Genomic DNA, 27,107 nt, shown 5'->3' with positions numbered 1-27,107 from the left:
AAAGTATTTTTCTGAGGTCTGTCTTATCAGGTAAATTACTGTACACAGTGTATTCATTAATTTTCATTTTCATGTAGTGGCTCTATGCCTTCATAAAGGACGTACTTTTCCTTTGTTTAAGGGTATTTGGGCAGTTTATTCTCTGTTATATTCTGTACAAGTAAATACTGTACAAGTACAGTACAGTATTTTCTGAGGAAATACTCGTACTTATTTTTTTTAATCCCATTCCCGATAACTCGGCATTTTCACAAACTCGGCCACCCTTCGGTCCACATTAGGTCGAGTTTTCGAGGTTCTACTGTATTAATTAATTAATGTGCGGAATGTTGAATGAAAAAAATGAAAAAATTGTTTTTCAGGATGGACGTACTGCTTTACATTATGCTGCTGTATTGAAGGATAATAATGAAATGTACAACATGTTAACAGCAATTGGAGCGAGAAGTAGCATTCTTGATTCAGTAAGTTTTAACTTTTTACAGCGATGGTGAGTTGAAATAAGGAGTTAAGGAATCAAATCATTTTATGCGAGTCGGGAGTTGGAGTTGATTTAAAAAAAATATTGACTTGGGAGTTGTGAGTGTGAGTTGCGTATTTTTCCACTGACTCCCCCATCCCTGATTTTTAAAATAATCTATAGTAAAGATAATCTACTTAAGAAATACTTATGTAGTCAAACCTTGGTTTTTGAACATAATTCATTCCTAAAAGTTATTCTAAAACCAAAACAAATTTTCCCATAAAAAAACAATATAAAATGAATTAATCCATTACTAATCCTCAAAATCTGTTAATTATAATGCCATATGCCATTTATGTACTAATGAAAAATAATTAAAAAATTTTATTTAATAAATTTCTGTTATTTAATTTGACTTAAGTACCTTTAAACACAAATTCTTGGATGAAATTTATATTACATGAATGTTAATTAACACTGTTTTTATTAATCAATTTAATTTAAATTCAACTGCAGCATATTCCAAATAATGGAAGTAGTATCTTTCCTGTATGTGCATTGAAATATATTTAAATAGAAACATCATAAATGACTTGTGATGTCTAATAATGTGAGGTGATCTCAGCATTACAAACTTCTGAATCAGTAGTCTTGTCATTGATTTGGTCAGGCTGTCAATTTTCTTTAACATAAGATGTATAGTTGACCATCTCTGATCAGCTCTTGTTGAGTAACTTGTTTGACAACTGAGTTATTGTATAACAACTGGTGCAATTAGAAGTTTGAAATTCTATTTGTAAACCAATTTGTTTGAAAAGTAAGGTGTTTGAAACTTGAGGTTTGACTGTAATCATTAGAAATACTAAGAAAAAACTAATACTGAGAAATACTTAGAATATGACAATAACCCCTAAATTATGTGTATAAAAGTCTGTTTTAAAGCAGGCATATTATGAAATAATGCAGCTTATCTGCTAATTTTAACTTGCAATTATGAACTCATTCAATACTTTTTCTTCATCTAAATGCATATCAATAATTTTCAACAGCCATTTCCAGCTCTGAAGAAAATAACAGTGCATACATGATGTAAGTTTTAACTACAAGAAATGGAAAAATAGTTTAAAAACTTTGCATATTTGGATAACTTTTTGTTATAATTTGTTTGTTTATATATTATTAATAAGTTTTGATCTGTCAAAAAAAAGATGGGTCGTCCATCTACTGATATTCAAGAGCACTGAGAGGTTGAGCAGTGCCCCCAGGTAATAGTTGAAAGAAAAATCAAACATGTTCTTGGTGTGTGTAATTGTTATTTATTCACAAGTAAAGTCATTTACATCTTATTGGGCTGCAATTTGAAAAAAAATTATAGAACTGTAAATTCCTACTGGCTGTCTGGATGTTTGTTTGTTCTTCCTTAATTAATCTTAAGAACAGAGTTAGATAGATGAAAGCTATGATTATATATGAGTTTGTGGCAGGAAGTTCCAGTTAACTACAGTATATATGAACTTCCAATGCAAACCAGAAGTCACATTATTTCAATTTTAAAATTTTCTCTTGAAAGGAGTTAGATAGATGACCGACATGACTATATTGCTAACAGGAAAAGTATGATGTACAGAGGCAAGGCACTACTAATTTGAGATGGAGAGCATATATTTTAAATTAAACACATTTAAAAAATATGATTAAAAATTGCACTTCAGCATTGTGATGATGTCACAATAATTGATTATTTTGTAATAATATATGTTTGGTGAAAATATATATGCAACATAATAAAAAGTAGAATTTTTTACTTTTATTGAATGTGATATAGTTTACTAAATTTTGGTATATTATTTTTTTTTTTAAAGATTAAGAATTTGTTTAAAAGTGGTGCCATTGAAGACTGCCCACCTGTAAGGTGGTGGTGAGCTAAACATGGACCTAACGTCAGGCTGTGGTGACAAGCCAGTTGGTCAACTCCTGTTGCAACCCAAGGATCAGAAATGTCACTTTTAGAATCATCGTCAAATGCTAGGGCTTACCACAGAAGCAACGCACGTTGGCCAGCATAAAAAAATTTGCAAGGGCTACCAGGTGGAACCAACTAAAGAAGCTAGTCTACCCAAACTCGAACCCAAACTTGAAAACTAATCCAAAGTCGATATGAATCGCTACACTCAACATTGGAATGTTAACTGGGTATAGCCACGGGCTTGCCAATATACTTAAACGACATCATGTGAGCATTGCCTACCTGCAAGAAACATGTTGGATGGGAGAGAAGTCACATGACATCATTGATGGGTTTAAACTTATGTACTACAGCAAGATGAACCAGTGTGGTGTACGTTGGTTGTTAGCCCTGACTTGTGTGACTGCGTGACAGAAGTAAATCATCATTCCGATCACCTTATGTCTGCTATCATTGACATAGGCACTCGCCAACTGCGTATCTTGGCATATGCCCCGCAAACAGGATGCGCTGAGAAGGAGAAGGAGCAGTTTTGGTGGAATCTACATGACCATGTAGCATCGTGCTCTACGGAAGATATGCTCATGCTGTGGTGACTTAAATACCACATTGGGAGGGCCAAGAATGGGTATGATTGCCATGGCAGCTTTGGATGTGGTACACGAAACAATGATGGTTGTTGAATTTTTGACTTAGCAGAAACTAACGACTTTGTTGTCTGCAACACTTTTTTCAAGAAATGCACTAGTTATTTGGTTACCTACACCAGTGGAAACAGCTGCAGCTAGATTGACTACATGCTGGCACGGAGACGTGACTTCAACATTAGTGTCACCGATGTAAAGGTCATTCCATCTGATTGTCTGGCCCCACAGCATAAGTTGCTAATCATCGACATTAAGATCACCACACAACATCGGGGCGGCTGTGTGAGAGGGCTGATGATGATTCATTGGTGAAAGTTCCAGAAACATGAAGTTGCCCTGATCAACAGCATTACCTTCCCTGAAGCCAACGGATCCTCAATTGACGCCATGTGGGATGCGGTTCACAATCCATCACCACAGATGCAAGGATGACCCTTGATGTCAATAGTTTAGGTAGTCAGCACATCGATAAGCAGACATGGCTCTGGACAGAGGAAGTACAACAAAAGGTGCAGGAAAAAAAGATAGCCTTTAGAGCTTGGTTCATCAATAAGATTAGTGAAAACTGGCAGCAGTAAACTGCAGCCAAGTGGGAAGCCAAGAGAGTGGTGGCTGCAGTGCGGGCTGAATACCATCGAGATCTTTACGAGCAACTTGACACACGGGAAGGTGAGAAGAACATTTACTGACTGGTGAAAGCACAAACGAGGGCTGTGCAAGGCATCGAGCACTACATGTGCATGAAGGATAAGAATGGATGGGATAAGAAGGAAATCTTGAGCTGTTAGCACACCCTACATCCGAATCCATTAGCACACTCTAGATCCGAATAGCACACCTTACGTCTGTGGGACAATGCTAAGAAGAAGAATAAAAATTGAATGTGATGTAGTTACATTTTTGGAGAATGAAAATGAGTCAGCCATCAATGCAATGTCACTGTTGCAGTTCTGGTTTTCAATTACAGTTTTGTGTTTGATTCAAATATTTGGTTTCCACACCCAATCTATAGTTCAACACCACTTAATCTGGAGTCACACTTACAGGGAAAAAAAGCTCACGTAACCATAATGGAATTTTCCATTCAGTATGAATTCCTTGTTTCGCATGTAAAATCGTGAAACAAAAGAAAAACAGAATAAAAAAAATAACAAGCTTCTTCACCATCTAGAGTATCAGTTCACATTACTAGCAGTGATGCAACTACCAGCAGAGTGTGAAAATGGCAGCTGGGCAGCTCACTCAGTTTCTTGTTTTCAGCCTCAGGCAGCACAGCAGCAACATCAGTGATGCTGTACTGTGCTGTCTCATTGTATGTCATCACTCTCAGGCATCTGATTGGTCAATATCTACATTTTACGTGACCAAAAAAAATTTTTCACCAAGCACCTCTTGAGTTGATTTTCCAGAAATTTTACAGGCGAGGGATGTAAAATTTTTCTGGTTTTGGCTTTCAGTTTACATTTTCAGTGGTGTTTTTCTGTAAGTGTGACTTCACCTTTAGTGTCTACATCAATTCTACTAGAACTTTACCAAACTTTTTCAATCAGAAGAAAAATGATTTTCCTCCTTTCTCAAAATCTGCAAACAATTCTCCATCATTTAATTCTTTCTGAACTTTTGATTTGAATCATCTCTTGTGCCTGTGATTTTTCTGTTTTGTGTTTCAGCTCCAAACACTTTTTCATATAAATTAGGTTAACAAAATTTTGACAGGATTGCTAATCAACCCTAACAGATACATCTTGCACTTAATAAAAAAATGATAGATAAAATTATGTATCACATAATTTTATCTATCACATAAAATTATGTATCACATAATTTTATCTATCATTTTATCTTCATTTAACTTTATCTCGAATATAGTTAATATAAATCTGATTTTAAAATTGAAATTTAATAAATTTATTGAAGATTTAATCTCCTTATATCATATTTTTTTATTCCATAGAAAGGAAAAACTCCTGAATACTATCTTCAGCATCCTGAACAAATAAACATGGATTATGTTTTAAAGAATAATCAAAGAGCTAATGCTACATATATTGCAAATACTGCAAGTCGTCTTAAATTAAAAGTCCCTTCCTGTAAGCAAAATATTTTTATAATTGAAGCATTTTATTTGACTAAATTTAATGATTCTAGAGTTTTCAGAATTTGTAAATTATATACCATGATTTAATTTACGAATTATAAACAATAATTAAATTTTGTATAAAGACTTGTAAAATGAAAACAGTTTTGTCATTCATTATTCTGGGATAATTTTAAAATATTTTAGTTAATTTTTAGCAATCAAAAAATTTGAATTTCTATCCAATATTAATCATGATGATACAATTTTCAGCAATTAGTGGAGTAGCAGTGTTTTAGTAGTAATGTTTATCTTATGTTTAAGATTTGCTGAAAAATATATTTATGTTCAGCATTCAACTGTTGCTCAAACAAGATTTTATAATTATATCCAAATTATGATTAAAAGATTACAGAATGTAAGTTTAAGTCTGAAATTAATGAAATTTGTTTTCATTAAAACAAAGTATGCAATTCATTCAGTTTTTGTAAAAGATAGTATTTATGTTGCCACACAATATGAATAAACTTATATGAAAAAACATAATTTTTTTTTTTTTTGTGGAAGATTATAAAGTCAGCGGAAGAATTCATATGAATATACATGAAAAAAACATACAAGATGAACAATTCATATAAATCTATGTTTTCTTTATGTAGATTCATATGAATTGTTTTGCTGACTTCTATGCTTGTTCTATAATAATTCACAAAATAAAAATAAATAACTTTATAATTAGCAAATCATAAGCCGAACATTTGAATCTATGATTTGCTAATTATAAATTTATTTATTATTAAAATATTAAGTTTAATATTATATTGTTGAAATTATTAAGTTTAATATTATATATATATTATATTTAATATGTCAATATTAATAAGCATTTTATATTTTTATAACCTTAAAAAAATAGTTTTTTTAGATTAGTGTCTGAAACATATATTAATAACATTAAGTTTTACTTCATTACAATAAGTTTAGAGAGTAATGTATTATATACTGCTCAATATACAGTAGTTAGATATTTCAATATCAGTTTAATACTACAGTGACTGATTGTTTTGCTTTATCTAAAAATATTGATCAGATAATGAGAAAAGAAAACTTTATTAAATAGTTAAATATAAAAAGAATATTTCCTTTAATTATGTAATTTAAAGAATGATTGTGTGTGTAATTATTTACAGGAACATAAGCACATTAGTGGTAACAAAATCAATCTTTCTTTGTAGGCTCTTACTTAAATTATATAAAATTGTTATAAATTCCTTTGATATTAGAAAATACTGTAGTAAAAATTGTATAAATAAGATAATCTGGATAGAATGTACACAGTCACTACTATTATACTGGCTTTATGTATAAATAAACTCACAAAGACATCAACAACCAACAAAAAATGAGAAAATGTTAATGAAAACAAATGTTTTCTTGTTTGTTTTCAATAAAGTTTTCTGATTTTTTGCTGGTTATTGGTATCTTTATGGGTTTGTTTGTAGAGCTTATAAAAAAAAGGTCAACTCTACAACTATTTAATTGTGTTCTTGTGGCACAAGAAGAACATAATCAGGAGACTTCAAAAGTATTTTTTGTCTTCAAATTGTATATATATTGAATAATAATTTAAGTAAAATGTTAAATAATTACTATATGTGTTGTCATATAAGTTGACTTCTAAAGCCTGACAAACCTCTCTAAAACTAGAGATTGACTTAAGGCTGCTAAAAACTGTGTATTTTTATCACAGAGTAATAAATAAGTGAAATGTACTTTAATTAATTGCTGTCTACCAGTTTATTGTAAGTTTTTCATTTGTCACTGTGAACTAAAACTCATGTTTGATGAAACTATTTAACAGAGATAAATATAATAAAAAATTAGTGTAAATGAATATTAAATTGTTTGCTATTTCTAACAGCTGATCATAAGCAAAGGTATTCTATATTGTTCTACTATCATGTACTATATGTAGCAGTTTTTACTATGGTGCTGAATTGTGCAAACTATTAGTATTTTATTGGAGATGTGTTGATTTGGCTAGAACTAGAATGTATGATAGATGTGCTGCACAATACAATTCTTACCAGATAGATTTTTGAAAATATGTTTTTTGTTTGATGTCTACACAGATTCTGTTGCTCACATTCTTTATTACATTAAATCTTATTACAATTAGTGTCTCAATGAAAGTGATGTGGCTTCATTCAATGTTTTCACCATTGACTTACTCTAAAAATAATTCATTGAATATAATATATAACATATTATATTCACATTCTAGTATAGCCTATCAATATTCTATTGTACAGTAAGTATATTTGTAGGATTGACATATGTTTAAGCAAGAATTCTGAGTGAGAGTCAACTTGTATGCTGGCATATGTGGTATGAGGGGCGTTCAAAAAGTATTGGACCTTTGGTCGGCAAAAATACATTTATTGATTTTGAGGTAAAAAACCCTAATCCCCTTCAAAGTAGTCTTCTTAGTAATGTATACACTTCTCCCAGCACTCCTGCCATTGCTGGAAACACTTCTGGAATCCATCTTTTGGAATGGCCATCAGCTGGTTTGTCACATTCTGCGTGATGTCTTCTCTTGACTAAAATTGGGTTCCTTTTAGTGGCATTTTCAGCTTGGGAAATAGCCAAAAGTCACATGGAGCCATGTCGAGAGAGTATGGAGTATGATGAACCACAGGAATGTTGTGTTTGGCGACGAAAGTTCAAATCAGATGCGCAGAATGGGCGGGTGCGTTATCATGATGGAGCTGCCAAGTTTTGGTTGACCACAGATCCAGTCATTTGCATCGCACAGCATCACAAAGACGACAAAGGACCTCCTGGTAGTACTCCTTTGCGACGGTTTGGCCTTGTGGTGCATACTCAGGATACACCATTCCACGGGAGTCGAAAAAAAACATTGCTTGACATTGCTGCGGACCTGTCGCGCTTTTTTTTGGCCTCGAGGATCGTCCCCAAAAGCCTGCTGAATCTTGCGAATGGTTTCCACTTGGGTATCGCCAAGCTTTTGGCAAAATTTGATGCAATATCTCTGCTCACGTTGTTTAGTCATTTTTCAACTTAGTGAAATCCGACAAGCGCTCACTACAGGCCAACTGTCAGCGACTGACGCTTCCTGCAGGCGGGAAAAAATTCAGGACTGTGCATGACTATTTCCTCCACAACTCCACCGAAAGAGACCTCCCGTCCATCATTGGTTTACGTGGGAAAAATAAAGGTCCGATACTTTTTGAACACCCCCTCATATATTTGCATAATTTTTTTTTTTTTAATTTTTAAAACCTTTTATTTTTTCAGCTCAACTGAATAAACCTTCAGACAATTCAAAAAGTACAGAAGAAAAAGGAGATTATTTTGATGTTGACTTAGACGACCAGGTAAAAATTTTGCAATTTTGAATTATAAGAAATTTAAATAAAAAGATTCAGCTATATTATTAACTGATTATTCATCATGAAAAAATGCTCTAAAAATAATTCAGCAGTAATTTCTCATTTTATGTTTTTTCAAATAATGTTTTAAGCAAATCCAAGCTTTTTATGTCAATTTATTTATCATTATTCCAATACTGTGATCAAATTTTTTAAAAAATAATTTTTACTAATTTAATATTTAATATTTTGAATTTTATGAATAAAATATAGAATTTTACTTCAGCATACTACAGATTATTTTTTGAGCTTTTCCTACAGATATTGTATTTCACATATATATTATTGTATCAATAGATACTGTATATCTGCACAGATAAGACAATACTTGAATCATAAAAAAGGCCCCCAAAATCCGGGGTTGTCTTATAGAATAGATACAAAAAAAATTAGATTGAAATTTATATACAGTAATACCTCAATTTACACTACCCCGACTTATGCGAACCCGGAGTTACACGATTTTCAAATCTCGTCAATTCGTCTTTTGTTTGAGCACCATGCAACTTTTGATTACTCACTCCCCCACACTATTCTTCAGCTTACATGTTTGGACATGTCTTGCGGAATCAACACATAGCTACAATTTATTTTGTGTTATTTATTTCTGTGTTTGTTATATCTACGGAGACTTGAGAGACTCTATGTGGTGATTTCTTGTAACTGTGAACGATTCAAAAGATGAGATAAGATTAACGAGAACATTTATTAGCTTATATACATCCGACTTGGATGTTACACAAATTGCAAAATTATACCCCGACTTATGCAAATTTGAATTATGCGGTTATTGCTCGGTCCCACCTATCACGTAAGTTTGGGGTATTACTGTAAATTAAAACCATTATAAAATAAAACAAATCACTCATCAATGTATTTAAATGGTCCATACGATGTTTTTGTGAATAGTGAAGGCCATTACCCGAATGCCCAAATCAGTGTGAATGTTTGCAATAATTGCAAGGCAGTACTGTCAGATGCAAAAAAATAAAATTTGTTCATTCAAAAAATTATGAACAGGACATAATTCCGTATATGCTATGCAATATTATTATCCAGATGATGATTGCTGATCTAAACTAAATTCATAGGCCATTGATAGTTTGGGGGTTATCTTATAGGACAGATATATGCTAAAACTATAAAACTTTGACGAAAATTTATACTTCGTCTTATCTGAATGTCATCTTATCTGCACAGATATATGGTAAGTTATTAATGATTTGAATAAAAGTTACTATTATAATTTTTTCGTCTGATGGTTCTTTCTATTTTTGAAGACAAGTTCACCCAAATAGAGATCACCATTTTCTCTTTTGCGTTCTAGACAGTACATTTCTGGCGACCAACCTTCCTTTCTAGGCTACTAGCTGCCAAAAAGTTTTAAAAAAGTCCTTTTAAAAAAACACAAAAAGATTTCAATTAAAAACACAAAGACATTTTCCAGCGCTCTCTTCTGTGGATAAAAGGCCGAAACATCCCCGAGAAAGTATAGATGGTAACAAACAAGAAAGACATTCATATAACACCAGTTCTGATTTTAGAAAATCTTTGTGTTTTTAATTGGAAATCTTTTTGTGTTTTTTAAAAGGACTTTTTTAAAACTTTTTGGCAGCTAGTAGCCTAGAAAGGAAGGTTGGTTGCCGGAAATGTACTGTCTAGAATGCAAAAGAGAAAATGGTGATCCCTATTTGGGCGAACTTGTCTTCAAATATTAAAAATAGTTACTATATTATGGAATGGCTAAGTAATTTCAGAAATAATTGAAGTGTCACTATTTTTACAGGAAATTTATTGTATTTAATCTTGCCTTTTAAATTGAATATATTATTTATGTAAAATGTTTTGTTTAATTTATATTGAACTGTAAATATCAGATTTATTTAATTTTTTTCACTTTATAGGTTAATGCAGGTAATCATTTTGAAAGCAATCTTCCACTGTATAAAAGAGGCATTGTTCTCAGAAATAAACCTGTAAATCCACCAAAACCTAAACGTAAGTAACTATTATCAATTTATTTATTCAAAACTTCATAATATACATTGAATGTCTTAGTTTTACTTTAAAAAAAATTAATAAAATAAATTTCATACATGGTATAACCTTCAAATAGTGGACACCATTGGGACCAAGAAGTTTGTCTGCTATTTATAGGTGTCTGTTATTGGGAGGTATATGTTGGCAGCCATACTGTATTTTAATGCGGTCATCATACAGAGAAGAATACGATGGATTACAAAAACATCAAATTTGTGTTAAGAATATAAAAGTACCAAAAAGTATATGTAACATATGTAATTAGAAAATATATACAATTAGAAAATATATACAATATATTATTTATCTCTTCGACTGTAAAAATCACATTTTAGTTGATTCTCTAAAAAGAAATAGATTGAACAGCATACTTAATTAAATAAAACAAAAATTCTGTCAAAGTGTAAAAATTGATTACCTATTAATTCATCAAAAATGACCTGGGCGGAAATAATGAAAAAGAAAACTGAAATTGTTATTGCAAACAGAAGGGTGGATGAAGATTGGTTTAGGCTTTGACAGTTTGAATGTCAAGTTAGGTAGGCAGTTTGCTAGAATACTGAATACATTATAAATGCAAGAAAACCAAATACTTTCCACACCCTTATATGGTGTGGAAAGTGTATTCAGATTAGTCTTCTCTAACAAATAAAAAATATTTGGCTTTGGCTTTTTACAGTCTGCCTTCCTCCTCTATTCTGATTTTAAGCCAGTCTTTATTTGATACCTATGGTCAAAATTCATCCTCTGAAAGATTATTTGAACTGATACTTTGTTTTCATTTTAAAATATTTTGTACATAATTAATTGTTTCAGAATATTGAAGGAGGAACATTATGTTTTCATAGGGTAGGTTATGGACAATGGCATCTGTTATTTAGAGTGTCTGCTATTTAGAGATAAATAATATAGATGTTCTGTTTGAAGGATCTGGGGATTGTAAAAATGTTTGTTAAATAGAAGTGTCTGCTATTTGGGAGTGTCTATTAATGGCGGTTTCACTGCATATTAATTTTTAAAAATTTATGACTATGACATTCATAATTAAATGATGTAAATTTATTTATATTCTCAAATAATTTTGTACAAAATTCAAATCTCTGTGTAAAAAGTTATCTAAGATTTCATATCAAAATTTCATCCAATAGATTTAATTTATTTAAATTAATTAAAATTATGAGTGAAATATACTGTATAATAGCCTTATTAATTTAGATTCAATTAAAATTTTATACATTTGGAATAATATTATTGCTTATTGAAATTATTATATTGAAAATTGAATGCTTTTATAACAAAAGCACTGAATTTTTATCATTGGAGTTTAACATAATTTCAATTCATTTAGCAATTTTTTACATGTAATCAGAGACATGTTGTAGCTTCATTGGACCCATGAAAATCTGAATTAGAGGGCTCCATGTACAGTGTTGACTTCAGATATTTTCTTTCAAGGGAATTTTTGAGGGAAATTCCCTGTATCCTCATTTATTTTTTATAATGTGATCTCTGAAAGATTATGTTCTATGTTGCACCTTGAGACTCCAGAAATGTCCTGGAACCACACTAAATTCATTAATATTTTAAAATATAATTTTTCTTTCCATAAAAGGAAAAAATAAAAAAAATAATAATAATGATAAAAAAAATCTTTTCTCAGATACAAGACAAAAGAAAACTAGACAATGATGTAAGTCTTAAGATCAACTATCTTTGGTTGGGATTGAATTAAATGCCAATTTTGACTAACTGCACAATTTAAGTTGAGATCTTGTTACTCTTACCGTGTTTCCCCGAAAATAAGACAGTGTCTTATATTAATTTTTGCTCTGAAAAATGCGCTAGGTCTGATTTTCAGGGAATGTCTTATTTTTTCCAGGAAGAAGAATTCACATTTATTATTGAACAAAAAAATGCCCAAGTCGAACTTAGACAAGAGTGACGTATATCCGGTGTGTCGAACTGTCGCCTTTTTATAGCGTCAACATCGAACTTGATGACCAATTAGTGCTTACTGAACCATAGCACTATGCAAATGTCATGTGGCATGATTCCTGGCCGACCAATTAGCCATCATAAGCCGTAACGTTATGCAAATCTGTGATTCCCAAGCCATAGTCTTATGCAAATCATGCCGTGTGGCGTAATTGTCTGCTGACCAATCAGTGGCTGTACTTTCAAAAAGCCAACGGCCACTTTCAACCATCTATCGATGACCGTTACGACTAAAAAAACTTCGCTAGGTCTTACTTTCAGGGGGAGGTCTTATATTTCGCAATTCAGCAAAATCTGTGCTAGGTCTTATTTTCTGCGGATGTCTTATTTTCGGGGAAACACGGTAGTAATGAGAGACGACCACTTAAAAAGTGAGGATGAGGAACTGATAAAACAACTGATTAGAAAGAGCATATAGAGACAAAAAATAATAAGAACTCTAAATTTTAAGAACAACAGATCTTCTCTCTTCAATTTCTCACATTTTCCAGACTTTACTTGATTTCATTTTCCACTTCACCCTTGACTCTCTATTTGGACTGACATCACCTCTTCTACAGACTTTTAACATCATTGCTCCGGGGCAGCCAAATTAACATAAGATTCCTTCTCTCAAGACTCTCTTAAAAAGGCAAAATAGAAGATTCACAGTTCTGCTTTTCATATGCAGAGGCACCAAGAACATTATTTCTGTAAGCCTTGTTTTTGTTTAAATAAAACAGGACAATTTTTTTGTAACTGTTGAGTCTGACTCAGTGTCTATCACACCCACATATTGTAATGCATGTTATATTGGAAGACAATCAAAGGTTAATAAACTTTCCCTGATCATCTAATGGACTCATGTTATGTAACCGAAGGGTTCAGTTGCCAGTCCTGGACTTTGAAAGGAAATGGAGAACTTGTAAAATTAAAGACAAGAAATTATTATTAATGAACCCAAAATAAGAACAAAATTTGACAATTAGTAAAATTCAGCAAAACATTTATTAGCTAAGTACAATAAATTTAGTAATCAAAATATCTATGTACAAATTTAATGTTCGAACTTTGTAATTTAAAAAAGAATATATCAAAAACAAACAATACAATTGCTAGCAATCAGGACCTTACATTCTACTTATATTCTGCTTAAACAATTCTCCTCAGGGTTGACAATCAAAAAATTCTAAATGACTTACAAAAAAATATTTAATGTTCTACCATCTAACCATCACCAATATGAAACCTCTAATCTACCATATTCAACTTGAAAAGCACTGCTTTTCTGTTGCCTCAATCTTGTTTGATCTTTAACTTTACGTCATCAGTTCTCAGCTCATCTTTCTTCTTTTAATTATTCTTATATAATGATAGTGATGTTCTATTGATGTACCCACTACAGTTAACATTGTCATTTACTACTAGCAATCGTCTTTTCCATTACATATCATGTCATCACCCTCACATCATTTTCTTTTCAGTTAGTCCTGTGTTTCAGTGACAATTTGTGGTGGTGATCATTCTTTTAACTTTTCCTTGGAAGTCTTTCCCTTCCCCAAGGTGTTATTTCTGGGTTAATGATGCATTCAGTTCATCCTTGGCAGTTGTCTTATTAAGATGATTTTCATTTTCACTGCAAAATTTTGTCTTGGGGGTGCGGTAGTCTATCTTTAATGGAATAAAATTCCCCAAAAATAAATAATAAAGTGAACTAAAAATAATCCCCAAACAAAAATAAAATGGTTAGATTTGACTCCTTACAATATGAATCTGCACCTCTCTTCCATTCTGACTTGAGATCACAACTTGGCAACCTTTGCTCCCCAAATATGGCCCAAAATTAAATTTTGATATTTCTACTACAGTAATGAGTTTATAAAAGATTTGTTTGGTCCCCCTGCTGGTGGGGACACCTGGCAATTGCCCTATTTGCCCATAGGATAATGTGCCATAGCATGTAATAATAAAAGGCTAATAAAACTTTTTATATTTTTTTTTATTGTCTTGATTATTTCATGAAAAATCAATAAAGTATCAATATAAGTTGATATTAATTTTTTTCATTTGTTTTAAGTTTTTTTAAAATAGCAATTTCAATCAAAATATGATTAACTGAATCAATTACAAAACATGAAAATATTTTTAAGAGTTAATACATTCAATTCTACAGTAAAATAAAATCGAACCTACAGGGATTCTTTGATCCTAAAGTTTTCTTAATTTCTTAGCAAATAAAATAAAAATTATAAATATTTATTTATATTACTTATGTTTTATGCCATATTTTAGCCTGCAGAAAAGCACAACAGTGCTTTAATTGCAGTGTAGTCTATGAAATTGTAAATTAAAACATCTTTAGGCTTATAGATACATTTTCAGAAATAAAATAAAACAACATAAATCTTTCAAAGAGCTTAATATTGACAGTATGACCAAGCAGCATTAGAGATGTCTGCTTTACAAAGTTACATGTTAAAAGAATCAAAGTGGTGGAAATAAATAATTATCATATAATAAGCCAGTTGGAAGATCTTACATTATTTTATTTTCATATCTTCTGCTAAGATAGAGAATTCATTCTGTGGTCTTGAAAACATTTGAAAATATGTGGTAAACTGTGCTCCAATAAAGTAGTTTTTACTTTTAATTTTATTTTATAAAGAAAGAATTGTTTTTTTGTTGTTTTTATAGTATATTTAATAAATCTATTTCTATTGTTTCTTATTGTTCTCTTGTGTCTATTTTAATTTAATTCTTGTTTTCTTTAAAACATAAAATATCAACATATTTCTTCTAATAGGTATAGAAGTTACATCAGCAAATATTCATAAATGGATATCATCTGAAGATATACAAAAGCTTGAAGATGCTGTATTAGAAGGCTATGGTGATAAAATTGCTAAACAAACGGCTGAAAATGAAGAAATCCAAAATTTTATAAATACTAATGTTCCTAAGTTATTAGAAAAAATTGAAGCAATTCACTCAGCAGTTTCAAATGACGATTTATCGGGCCTCCAAGATTATTTAGATAAGGATGATTTTGCATTAGCAAAAGATCATTTAGGTATGACTCCTTTACATCGTGCAGTTCTCTTCAATCGCACAAACATTCTGCAGTTTCTTATAAATAAATTCCCAGAAACAGTTAATGCAAGAGATAAGGTATATATAATGAATAAAATAATTTATTTACTTGAAAAATTAAGGTCGATGGTGGAGTCACATTTCTGTTTTCTGTGTGTGTTTTTTTTATAATCGTAAGAAAAATATAAGGGAGAAGAGACATTTCAAAAATTGGAACGTTTTTCTTTTTATATCCTAATTGGATTCATTCTTTGCCTGAAGACAGTTCATCTATCGAGTAACTAGAAAGGCCAAAGGTTCAAATTTATCAAATAATATAACTTTATGGAAATTCGGAGTTGCTTAAGTTATAAAAAAAATAAGTACCAACGTATGGAATAATATATATATAAAAATCGATGAAATTCGTATAGAAAATAACACTAAGATATTTAATTACGTGGAGACATCTGTGACGTACATTCGGCTAATTATAAATTAATCATTATTCTAAGTGTGACGGTAGTCTATGTCCTAAATTAAACGCAATTATCAAACATTAAATTCTCTTCCTTCCTAACCATTGAAGGAAAGTGAATTTCGGAGGATACGAATCGATATTCTGACGAAAAAATTTATATTAAAAATATTAAATTTTTGTATTTTATTGTATCTATTATATCAATACACATAGAAGCTGTTGTAGATACGCCTATAAAATCAAGAAAATTACATACATTTTTTTGTTTTTTTTTTTGGATTATTTCCAACAACAATTACGTTTTTAGAATATTTTATAAAGTTGATCTGAATATTTTATTAGAATAATTGGCATAAGATTTGTATAATTAATTCATATTTAAAAAGAAATTCGATGTTATAAAGTTACTTGGACGAAATTCCTGAACGCCTCAATGAGCCTTCTTACCTGTGGATTTCATTGTTTCGTGTTTTCTTTCTTTCTTTAAAATGCAAATTCGAGAATTTATAACATTGGAAAATCTACAGAAAGGAAAGAAAAATCTAATTTATATCCTTATATTTATTAATACCGGCGTATATTTACAGCAGACATATTTATATTGATCTGTGAGGCTCGTAACAAATACAGTCATTTTCATTGGTTCTTTGTTACTGTTTGGCATACCATCAAGCGTTAGTAATATCTACGGCGATAAAAATAACATTGTATTTACAATGATAAATTAGATTTAATCATAAAAATACATATTGATTATTTCTCCTTCTTTCTCACATTTATTAAAATATTCATATAAAAATCTATAAGTAACAAACACGAGTTTACATTAATTAATNGTTGTCTTCAATAAGCATTATATATTTAATGTATGTATATTAAACAGAAATTAAAATTTTTGGAAATAATAACATTTAAAAATATACTTTAATGTAAAACTATTTTATATCTTTGTCAAAATCTATGTTGTTGCACTCTGAAAAAGTGATCATCCTAACCACATGTTCTTCACATACTGATGCTTTACTTACGTTGCATGTAATCATTGTCACCCTGTTCTGTTGTCTCCCACATCAAAAGCATAGTCATCACAATTTGGATGATTGTTCTTTCTCTTGCTGCTGCTTTTTTTTTCTTTTATATTTTTGGGCTGAAATTTGAAAAAAATTGTAGACCTGTAAATTCACATTATTATCCTTCTGTCTTCCTGTCTGTCCTTAATCTTGAGAATAGTGTTAGATATGGAAAGCTTAGGGGCAGGAAGCCCTGATTAACTATATATGATATTATTCAACTGTATTATTTCATGAATTATAAAGTCCCAAGGATTAATTTATTTATTCAAATAATGACCATACAAATAATTTTGGGACAGTTTAAAGTCTTTATCCTTTTTTTAAGATTCCAACTAGATACAGATGGTTAACAACATGAAGATACAAACAGTTCTTTATTAAAATGTGTGATGTTTTAAAAAAGTTTTTATATTGTGTCATTGATGTCAGATTCTCAAAGAAAAGGTTGGCATCAAATGTATGTGCACATGTGTTTTTTTAATATCATATCATCAGTTTTTTTAAGAACTGTTTGTATCTTCATATTGTTAACCATCTGTATCTGGTTGGAATCTTAAAAAGAATAAAGACTTTAAACTGACTCAAAAATTTTGAGTTAGTTTAAAGTCTTTATTTGTATGGTCATTATTTGAATAAGTCACGTTATTTCAATTAAAAAATTTTCTCTTGAATGGAGTTAGATAGATGACCAGCATGACTTAATTGTTAACAGGAAAAGTATGATGTACAGGGACAAGACACTACTAAACTTAAGTGCATTGTGATGAAAAATTGCAGCCTGCATTATGACAATGTCACAATAAATAATTGCTTGTTTAGATTTGGCTTTTCCTCAAATTCTTTATTGTGACTCTTCTCTTCTATAGCATATCTTCTGGTTTATCTGCTCCTTCTCCAACCTCTTCATCAGATCCTTCATAAAATATGGGTTGAGCCATATGACAAAGTTCATCTTTGGTGAGATACTTTAGATTTCTAACTGGTACTTGATTCATATAAAACAACAGCATGGTATTAGAGAAACTGACAGTTTCAATTTTATGAAAACTGTCACTAAATTTTATGAAAAAATAAATACAAAAAGAATATAGTTGATTAAATATAATTATATAATTACATCTGTAATTACATAATTACTTTATTCACCAGATGATGCTGCTGCAAATGTTGAAGCGTATGATTCAGTTGTCACTATATTTGCAACAATGGCACTGCTTTTTGTCATAGTAGATGCTTCAACATTAGGTTAGATGGACTGCACTGCTAGGAGACATTTCAAGAAAAGAACTTCTTTACTATAATTGGCGTATTTTATACACTAGGAGCACATGTACTTAAAGATTAAAAGGATCAAGCTCTGATATATAATTTAGTTAAAATCAAATAACTTAATACTTAATGATACAAAAAATACATATGAAAGATCTCATATTTTAACTTTTGTAATTTTTTATAATTTTCTTACTATAATTCTTACTGACATTTTTTCTGTGGTTATAAATTAGTTTTATAAGTTTTCATAAGGAAATGCTTTTATTCAGACTTTTGTAATATTTTCTTAAAATTACCTTCTAAGAACAACAATATGTTCATTTTTCATTCATTAATATCAATAAAATATCATATTAAATAAACTTGATTGCTATAAAGCTTTTAGAATATTGTATTAGAATAGGATTATAATAAATAAATCTTTTATTTATTACGTATTTGATTTATGTTTCTAACTTACACTTAATCACTTCTCTTTATTGTGAGAGCAGTTCGACAGGTCTACGGATTTGCCCAACAACTCGGACATTTCTTTTTCTAGAAGTCGGTGCAGCGAGATGCCATCTCTCTTGTATATCCACTTTTCACCCGTCCAGTCATAGCGTTTTGGTCCACTAACTGGAGATGACAGCCAAATCTGCCTATTGGGAGTCTGTCTATTGATGACATAGGTTCCTTGTTTGTCATTCAGAAATATTGTTAAAACACCAGAAGAGAGAGAAACATCAGATTCCGGATATTTATTTTCGGCAAGAACGTCTTCAAAATATTCTGCTAAGGATTCTAATGTTTCATTGCTATATTGTTATATATTAAAAAGTTTAATTTGCCATTCTAAAGTTTAGATAAATCTCATTAGAGAAAGCGTATGAAATATAAATCATGTTTGCAGCCATAAAAAAATTGACAAATGCTTTTAATTTAATGAAACACTAGATTTAGTAATATACTTCTAGCAAAACTACAACATTCAATTAAAATTTTTAACTTTCTTATAGTGAAAGTATTTATAATAAGTTATGTCCATATTATTTCATGTAAAATTTTAAATAAAATTTAAAATAAAAAATAAAATAAAATTTAATTGAATTCATTAGGTATACTGAGAAATTTGAGAAACTTCAGGGTTGTTATAACTTTCCTCTTTATTATTATTAACTAAGATAGATGTGGGATTCACAATGATCCGTAATAGGATATGTAGAAGTGTGATTACCACAAACAATGGGAAACAACAAAATATCACATAAAATTAAGTTTATATACAATTAATATATACAGAATATATTTACAAGTTGCACAATTAGGTTACACATGGCGGTTGACACAAAGTCCTTTCTACAGTTTAACACGTGGATCTCCGTAATATTAGTTGGGTGATATTATCCCCCAACAATTCATTAATTTGAACCCTGAATCTAACATATCCAGCAGGTAATTTCCTTGATGTGAATGGATTTATCTCCGAGCTAACCTTAGCAATTCAACATAATGCACAGTTCCTGAGAACATGTCACACTTGTAAAAGAAATGTGAATTCTCCAAGCAAAACCAGCACGCCAACCATAAAGTCCAGAGAGAGGGCAAGTTGCCATTCTGCACATTCTTAAATACCCCCTTGCCGTCACAGCAATACTGCCAATCAAAACTATCCAAAAAATAAAAAATAAATTGACAATATATAGCCCAAAAACCAACAATTACTGCTGAAATGGCACATAGATATTACTTAAGTATTTTACTTTGTTTACTTTGACCTTCAATAAATTTGTCACAATGGCTTTTGTAAACCTGTTATGAAGATCATTATTTTGTCAAATTCTAATAATAATTCAGAAATTTAAATTTATTATTTACTTTGAAAACACATTTTATATTTATATTAAATGTGTTCTAGAAAGCCATCATGTAGTTATTTTATTGGATAAAAATCATGTCAAAAATCCTCTTCCTGTAAACGATAAGAATAGCTTAAAATTTCATAACTCAGAATCATATAAGAAAGATTTATATAATTTGTGTTAATTAATTATTGAATGTTATATTTACTTTATGAAGTTTGAAGAATATTAATTCAGAAATTTCTTTCAAAATTGTTAATTGGTTATATTCCTTTTATTGCTGATTCTGGTGATGATGTATTGACCTTGGGAAACTAATATACAGTGTGTCTCAGTTAAACGTTTCAGAACTTCTAAGAGGGGTAGGGTGCATCCCGATGACTCAGAATCATACAGCAATGCAGGGTCGGAAATGCTTTCCTGAAGCGGTAGATGGCACTGCGTGAAAGTTTCTAGCGTTCTTACAGGGAATTGTCATTTCACACAAGGACACAGAGTTAGCCGATATGCATTTGGTGTACGGGGCTGCAGATTGTAGTAGGCCAGCCACACACTGCTTGTACGTGAAACGATATCCGATGAGGTGTATTCCCAGCCATAATTTCTTTGCAAGTCTGCACCAGAGGTTATCTGTTTCTGTGTACATCACCGCTTCAGGAAAGCATTTCAGACCCTGCATTGCTATATGATTCCGAGTCGTCAGGATGCACCCTACCCCTCTTAGAAGTTCTGAAACGTTTAACTGAGACATGCTGTATATTAGTTTCCCAAGGTCAATACATCATCACCAGAATCAGAACATGAATTTGTTCTTTCCTAGTTTATACATACTTCTTAGTGCTTTAAATAAAAGTCTTGTATTTTAGCTATGAATTAGTGTTTCTCTGTTTAGAAGTGACTAAATTTCTGTAATCAGTTCTTACATTTTTTTAATATGAATTAGATTTTGGATGATTTTTATACATTTACAGATTATTTATTGGAATATAATTCATAAAATTGACTATAAAATTGTTGATCATTTAATAAAGATTGATTGTAAGAGTTTTATTATATAATAATATATTTTTAATAAGTTATATATTATATATTATCTTTAATAAGCAGTTGAAATACAATCAATTTTTTTTTTTGTTGTAGGAAGGAAGAACACCTCTTCATTATGCTGCTTCTGTTGCTCAGAAAGATAAAATGAGAAGTTATAGGTTATTACTTCAGGCTGGAGGAGATCCAAAAATTAGAGATAATGTAAGTTTTTAGAAGAAGTTTTCTGTTTTTTTATTTGTTTGTAATTAAAAAGAATACTATGACATTAAATAATTCTTCAGGTGTTTGTAGTGAATTAAGAAAATTTGTTATTATGATAAGAAAATGTTGAAAGGTGACATCACACAATTTATTTTAAATTACACAATGTCACCTTTCAACATTTGTNACAGGTATGGGACCAAAGGTGTGTCAGATTACCAAAAGTGTCCGGATTACCGAAAATAATTACATATTTCGCATTGTTTTGCTAGCAGTAACTTACAATATTCTCTACTCCAACTGTTCGAACAGAACTGCTCACATAAAACACATGAAATGTGTGTCATCAAGTAAGAATTGGATGGGGAGATTCACATTGCGACATGCTTCTGTGCAAGCAGACACGTAACGGGGACGGGTACCTTGACGGGAGGTGCATCGGACTACTGAGCACGTAGGATTAAAAAACATCGGACTATAGAGGGACAACTGTAATTGAAATTATTATTGCACTGTGATATTGAAATTTTGTTATATGTAAAAAATTGTAATTTGAATGTATTAACTTTCAAATGAAAATTTACATTATAAATTTCTAATAACACAAAATCAGAATTATTTTACATAAACATTTTTCACAAGTGAAAGTTATAAAATACCATAACAGATAATATGAAATAGAATGGTTAATAATAATAATAGTTTATTCTTCAGTGTGACATATTCTAGGATATATGAGCATTGTCCACTTTACAAATCTAATAAAGTTTTGAAATTCATACCTTTTAAAACCATGTCAATTTTCAAAAATGAATACTGCTGTATTTACCTCAAATAGAGATTTTTTTTTAAAGATGTACTTAATGAATTAAATTTTAAATTCCTTAAACTAATTGATATTCCTTTTTATTTTGTACTAGCTGTACCCAGCCACACATTGCTGTGGCTCAAAATGTATCTATTATAAATGTATAACACTCCCTGCAGGAGGGAATTTCGAAAAATTCCTTCTTAGTGTACATTCTCTTGATGTACAGTACCCTATTAAAACGCAATCAAAAACACAAAAAACCGCATCTGAAATATTATAATAAAAGCAGAGTTAGAGTTCTTCACAGCAAGCCTTAATTTTGTCCCTCTCCCCTGGGGGGGGATTTTGACATCTATATAATTTAAAAACACGTGTATTCGAGTGCAACGTTGTTTCAAAATTTCAAAGCAATTGGTGAAGAACTTTTGGAGATTTAAGATTTTGAACAAACAAACATTTACATTTTTATTATAACAAAACTTCATCATTCTATATAACAAAATTTTAAACACGCATAATCTCATAATCTATAAATTTGAAAATATAATAAAATTAGATTTGTTACATTGGAATACATATTTTTAGTGACAATACAGTATTAAAAATTATCATTTGAACAAGTGTAACTATCAGATTGCATCATTAATTGATATTTCATCTATTTGTTTGCCATGATTTGTTACTAATTTTGCTTGAAAACTTATGCTACAGATTTTGCCAATATAAGTATTTAAATGATTTTTTAAATATATTCAAGATTTGTTAAAATACTTTAAAATTTTTTTCATCAACTTAATTACTTTCTTACATATCCAATGTACTACAGCTGTCCCTTGATAATCCGACAGATATGGGACCAAAGGAGTGTAGGATTACCAAAAGTGTCCAGATTACCGAAAGTGATTACATATTTGGCATTGTTTTGCTAGCAGTAGCCTACAATGTTCCCTACTCCAACTGTTTGAACAGAACTGCTCACGGAAAACACATGAAATGTGTGCCATTGTGTATGAATTGTGTGGGGAGATTCATGTTGCAACATGCTTCTGTGCAAACTGACACATAACGGGGATGGATACTTTGACAGGAGGTGCGTCGGACTACTGAGCATGTTGGATTACAAGAGACTATCAAGAGACAGCTGTAATTAGAAAATGAACATAGACATTAGAAAAAATTTATTATGGTATCAATTAAATATGATTATGGTATCTCCATCCTCTTGTGTCATCCCAACAGAAGCATGAGGGTGGTGAGTAACTGTAAGCATGCTGCTGATTAGGGAGAGATTTTATTCCTTTTTTGTTGGGATGGTCTAAGCCCTTGCATATATGGGTGGCAGTTCTGGAGGCAGGAAACAACAAGTGTTACAAAAGAAAACCGTTTATTTGGTTAAAGGTTATGCTTACATCCAAAAATTTGAGTCCTAAAAATAGTGTGGAACCTTGATGTTGGTTTCCATTAGTGTTTCATTGATTGATGCTGGATAGGCAGCCCCAGGGCAGTGATGAGATAATTGCGAATTCAAACTTGTTGAAATTTGCACACTTGAAGTTATCACGGGAGGAGTCAATGATGTTTTCTATGTTCACATGATGTAATTGAGGATGATGATGATTTAGATGACCAAGTGCTTCTGGATTGAACTGATAGATCGAACCGACAGATCGAACCCTTGTTCTCGGACAACTTGGGCTTTTATAATTTCTTGTTCTCAGTTTTTTTTCTGATTGGTCGGGCTTTCTCTTTCTCACTCCTTGATTGGTCTCTTACCTGTTTAGAGGTAAAATTTGAGACCAAGGTAGGTCGTGAGAAAGGTCTGCTGGGATGGTTTATCTGACACATCCTCTTGAGCTCTTGACTCTGATTGCGATTCATTGATGACTAAGACACCTGCACTCATATTGTGTCTCATCGCTTCCTTTTTCTTATTGTGTTTTAAGTTTTAAACAATTTCCTCTTTTTATTTTCTTTTATTCTAAATATTGTTTTCCCTCTATTCTTTATGAGCGATGATGTCAAAGTCAGGTGTCGCAGTCTTGACACTTATATTACTTGTTTTCTCGATGGTTTAATTTAATAAATATACATTTCCTTTTTAATTATAAACTATTTCTGGGACCTCATATAACCCTACTTCAGAACCTATCATAGGGGTGTTTTACCAACAAAGGCATTGGGTAATGGTTTACACCATCATATCTGGGCTGCAGCAATTGTCAATATATTACTAAGTGTCACAGGCAGAAATGCTAGTGTTTGAAGAAATAGTTGCAATAGAAGATTTTTACCAGATTGAGAAGATAATTTATTACATCAATATTGTCCTGAGGTAATGAATGAAATCAATGGAATAGAAGGAAAACAAATGAAATAATTATCCATACTGAAGTACTAAAATGAATAAACAAACTTGTTTATTCTCAAGAAAAAGAACTGTCTTTGTTAAATCAAGTATTGTCTTTGAAAGCAGACACTGAAAATGATTGTTATCATTAAACTGTAAGATTTCTGCTTTTTTTAATGAATGAATTTTAAGCACTTTTTGAGTACTGTTTCAGTAATCTGACAACCTTGATAATCTGACACAATTCTTTGGTCTCACAAGTGTTGGGTTGGAAGGTTCAACTGTATACATATAAATATATAATATAATTTTATAATAAAGTATGCATAATCAGTTATTCACTTAATTAAAATTTTCTAAGTTTTCAATCTCAAATATGTTGCTTACTTTATCAAACTTACTTTCATAATTATATTTATTTTTAGCAAGGACGTACACCAGAATATTATCGAACTCATCATGTTGCTATTCCTAGTAAAGCTGAAATAAAATCAAGAACTAAACAAAGTAGAAGAACAACATCAGAACCTCCTGCTGCCTCACGTAATAAATTAGGAGGTGAATTTAAAATTTTTATTTTTATAAATGTTAGAAAGTAATTATATGGATATTAGAAGAATATCTTTCGGGGAAAATACCAACTACAATATTTAAATATGATCATTTCAAATGATCATATTTAAATATTATAAAACTAAATACATGTACTATGTTTTTATGCTATTTTTTAAAATTGATATATGAAAGTTTTATTACTCAAATCTGGATAGAGATTTTTCTTTTTTGAAGTTACTGATGGCTGTGAGAAATACTACTATTTTTTTAAATTAGATCATTTTAATTTTCTTTAATTTAAATTGAAAATTTTCTTTTTCAATGAACTAAATTACAACCAGCAAAATTATTATATAACAAATATTTTCCAGGTAAAATGGATAATATTTTAATCAACATTAGTTTTAGTTCATAATATATAACCAAATTGTTCAGTTATTTCTTTTTTTAATTGAACATTTAATTATTAAAATTTTCATCAATTATCTCTCTTCATATTTTTATAACTACTTTGATTTTTAAATTTTAATGAGCTATATTTATTTTGAATTTAATTTTTCAAATTCATTTTATATATTATCTACTTACACTAAAAATTATTTTTAAGAATTTTTATGTTTTTAACTTTTATCAAAAATTAATTAATATAGACAGTATTTCTAATATTTAATTACAATTAGAAATTTTTTGAACTTTTAAAATTATTTATTTGTTTTTTCTCATTTTACCATTTATGATAGAATATTTATGTTTGGAGAACAGATTTATTTTTAAACATTCATTTATAAAATTAAAAAAAAAATTTTTAACATTAAATTAATAACTGAATAATAGATGGATATGTTAATACACATTCCAAAGAAAATAATTTAATGAAAAATTGATTAAATATTCTAATTGTTTTAAACTAGTTACAGAATTATAAACAACAAAAATTAAATTAAAATTGAAAAACAATTAAATTCAAATGCTTTTACTGTTTGTTGTTATCAGATTGTATTTACTTAAAATATTTGTCAAAATGTCAGCATTTAATAAGTTATAAAGAATAAATGAAATAATGCCATCATAAATTCAGGTTTTCTCAATTAATTACACTAAGAAATTTTCTTACAGTTTTTATCAATTAAATGTTTAAACATTCTTACTTAAAAAACTAAGAATTTTCTCCTTAACAGATTTTTTTCAAATTTAAAATGAATCATTTTAACATTCTATGTCTAAAGTATTTAATTTTAATATTTTAAGGCAGTCAAAAATCAAATTTTGTTAGTTTTCTACATTCATATATTAATTAAAAGTTTGATGTTTTTTGAATAATATTTGATAGTTCTGTTATTAATTTTGTTTAAAAGAAAACTCAAATTTTATATTATGTACTAGAATATTTTTGAAAATGTTTATAAACAGATTTCCTATTATATAGAAATAATAATTCTATGCAATAGAAAAACATTTTCATGATTAAAGATTCATAGCACTTTGTCTACAATAAACAACAGTACTGTAATTTACATTAAGATTTTAACAGATGCATTTTTAATACTTCAGTTAGTTTTATAAATAAGAAATTTTTATGAATCTGCTTTTTATAATAAGTTATTTAAAGTTTAATTAATCAATAAGTTTTGTCTGTTCATTCTTAATTTTAAACAAATATACTAATAAATATTTTATAAATCTTTATAAAATGTCAATAAATAATATGCTTTTTTTTTACTAAATCTTATTTTGTGAAGAATTATAAATTTTCTTTTAAATATCATTTATTTAAATAACTAAATATTT

General features: G+C 30.0%; 1 protein-coding gene across 4 annotated transcripts in view; it reads left to right on the top strand.

Annotated features, from left to right (window-relative positions):
* LOC111618245 (serine/threonine-protein phosphatase 6 regulatory ankyrin repeat subunit B-like) overlaps positions 1-25,390 on the top strand; it is a 97,059-nt gene extending 71,669 nt beyond the window's left edge. For 3 of the 4 annotated variants that reach the window (XM_023359730.1, XM_023359729.1, XM_023359731.1), the window contains exons 8-14: positions 363-464; positions 5,031-5,166; positions 8,475-8,554; positions 10,513-10,606; positions 15,426-15,790; positions 21,499-21,606; positions 25,190-25,390. In XM_023359730.1, the coding sequence (XP_023215498.1) occupies positions 363-464; positions 5,031-5,166; positions 8,475-8,554; positions 10,513-10,606; positions 15,426-15,790; positions 21,499-21,606; positions 25,190-25,363 (1,059 nt within the window). In that variant the 3' untranslated portion in view covers positions 25,364-25,390. The remainder of the gene's footprint in view (positions 1-362; positions 465-5,030; positions 5,167-8,474; positions 8,555-10,512; positions 10,607-15,425; positions 15,791-21,498; positions 21,607-25,189) is intronic. The other variant, XR_002755541.1, reaches the window with a different exon arrangement.
* The last annotated feature ends 1,717 nt before the right edge of the window (positions 25,391-27,107 follow it).

The sequence above is a fragment of the Centruroides sculpturatus genome, unplaced genomic scaffold (genome assembly GCF_000671375.1).
Source record: "Centruroides sculpturatus isolate CEXI.00-Female unplaced genomic scaffold, Cexi_2.0 scaffold205, whole genome shotgun sequence".
In the NCBI taxonomy this organism is placed as follows: Eukaryota; Metazoa; Arthropoda; class Arachnida; order Scorpiones; family Buthidae; genus Centruroides; species Centruroides sculpturatus.
Note: the sequence above shows the minus strand (reverse complement) of the source record. Positions and strands in the feature narration are given on the sequence as shown.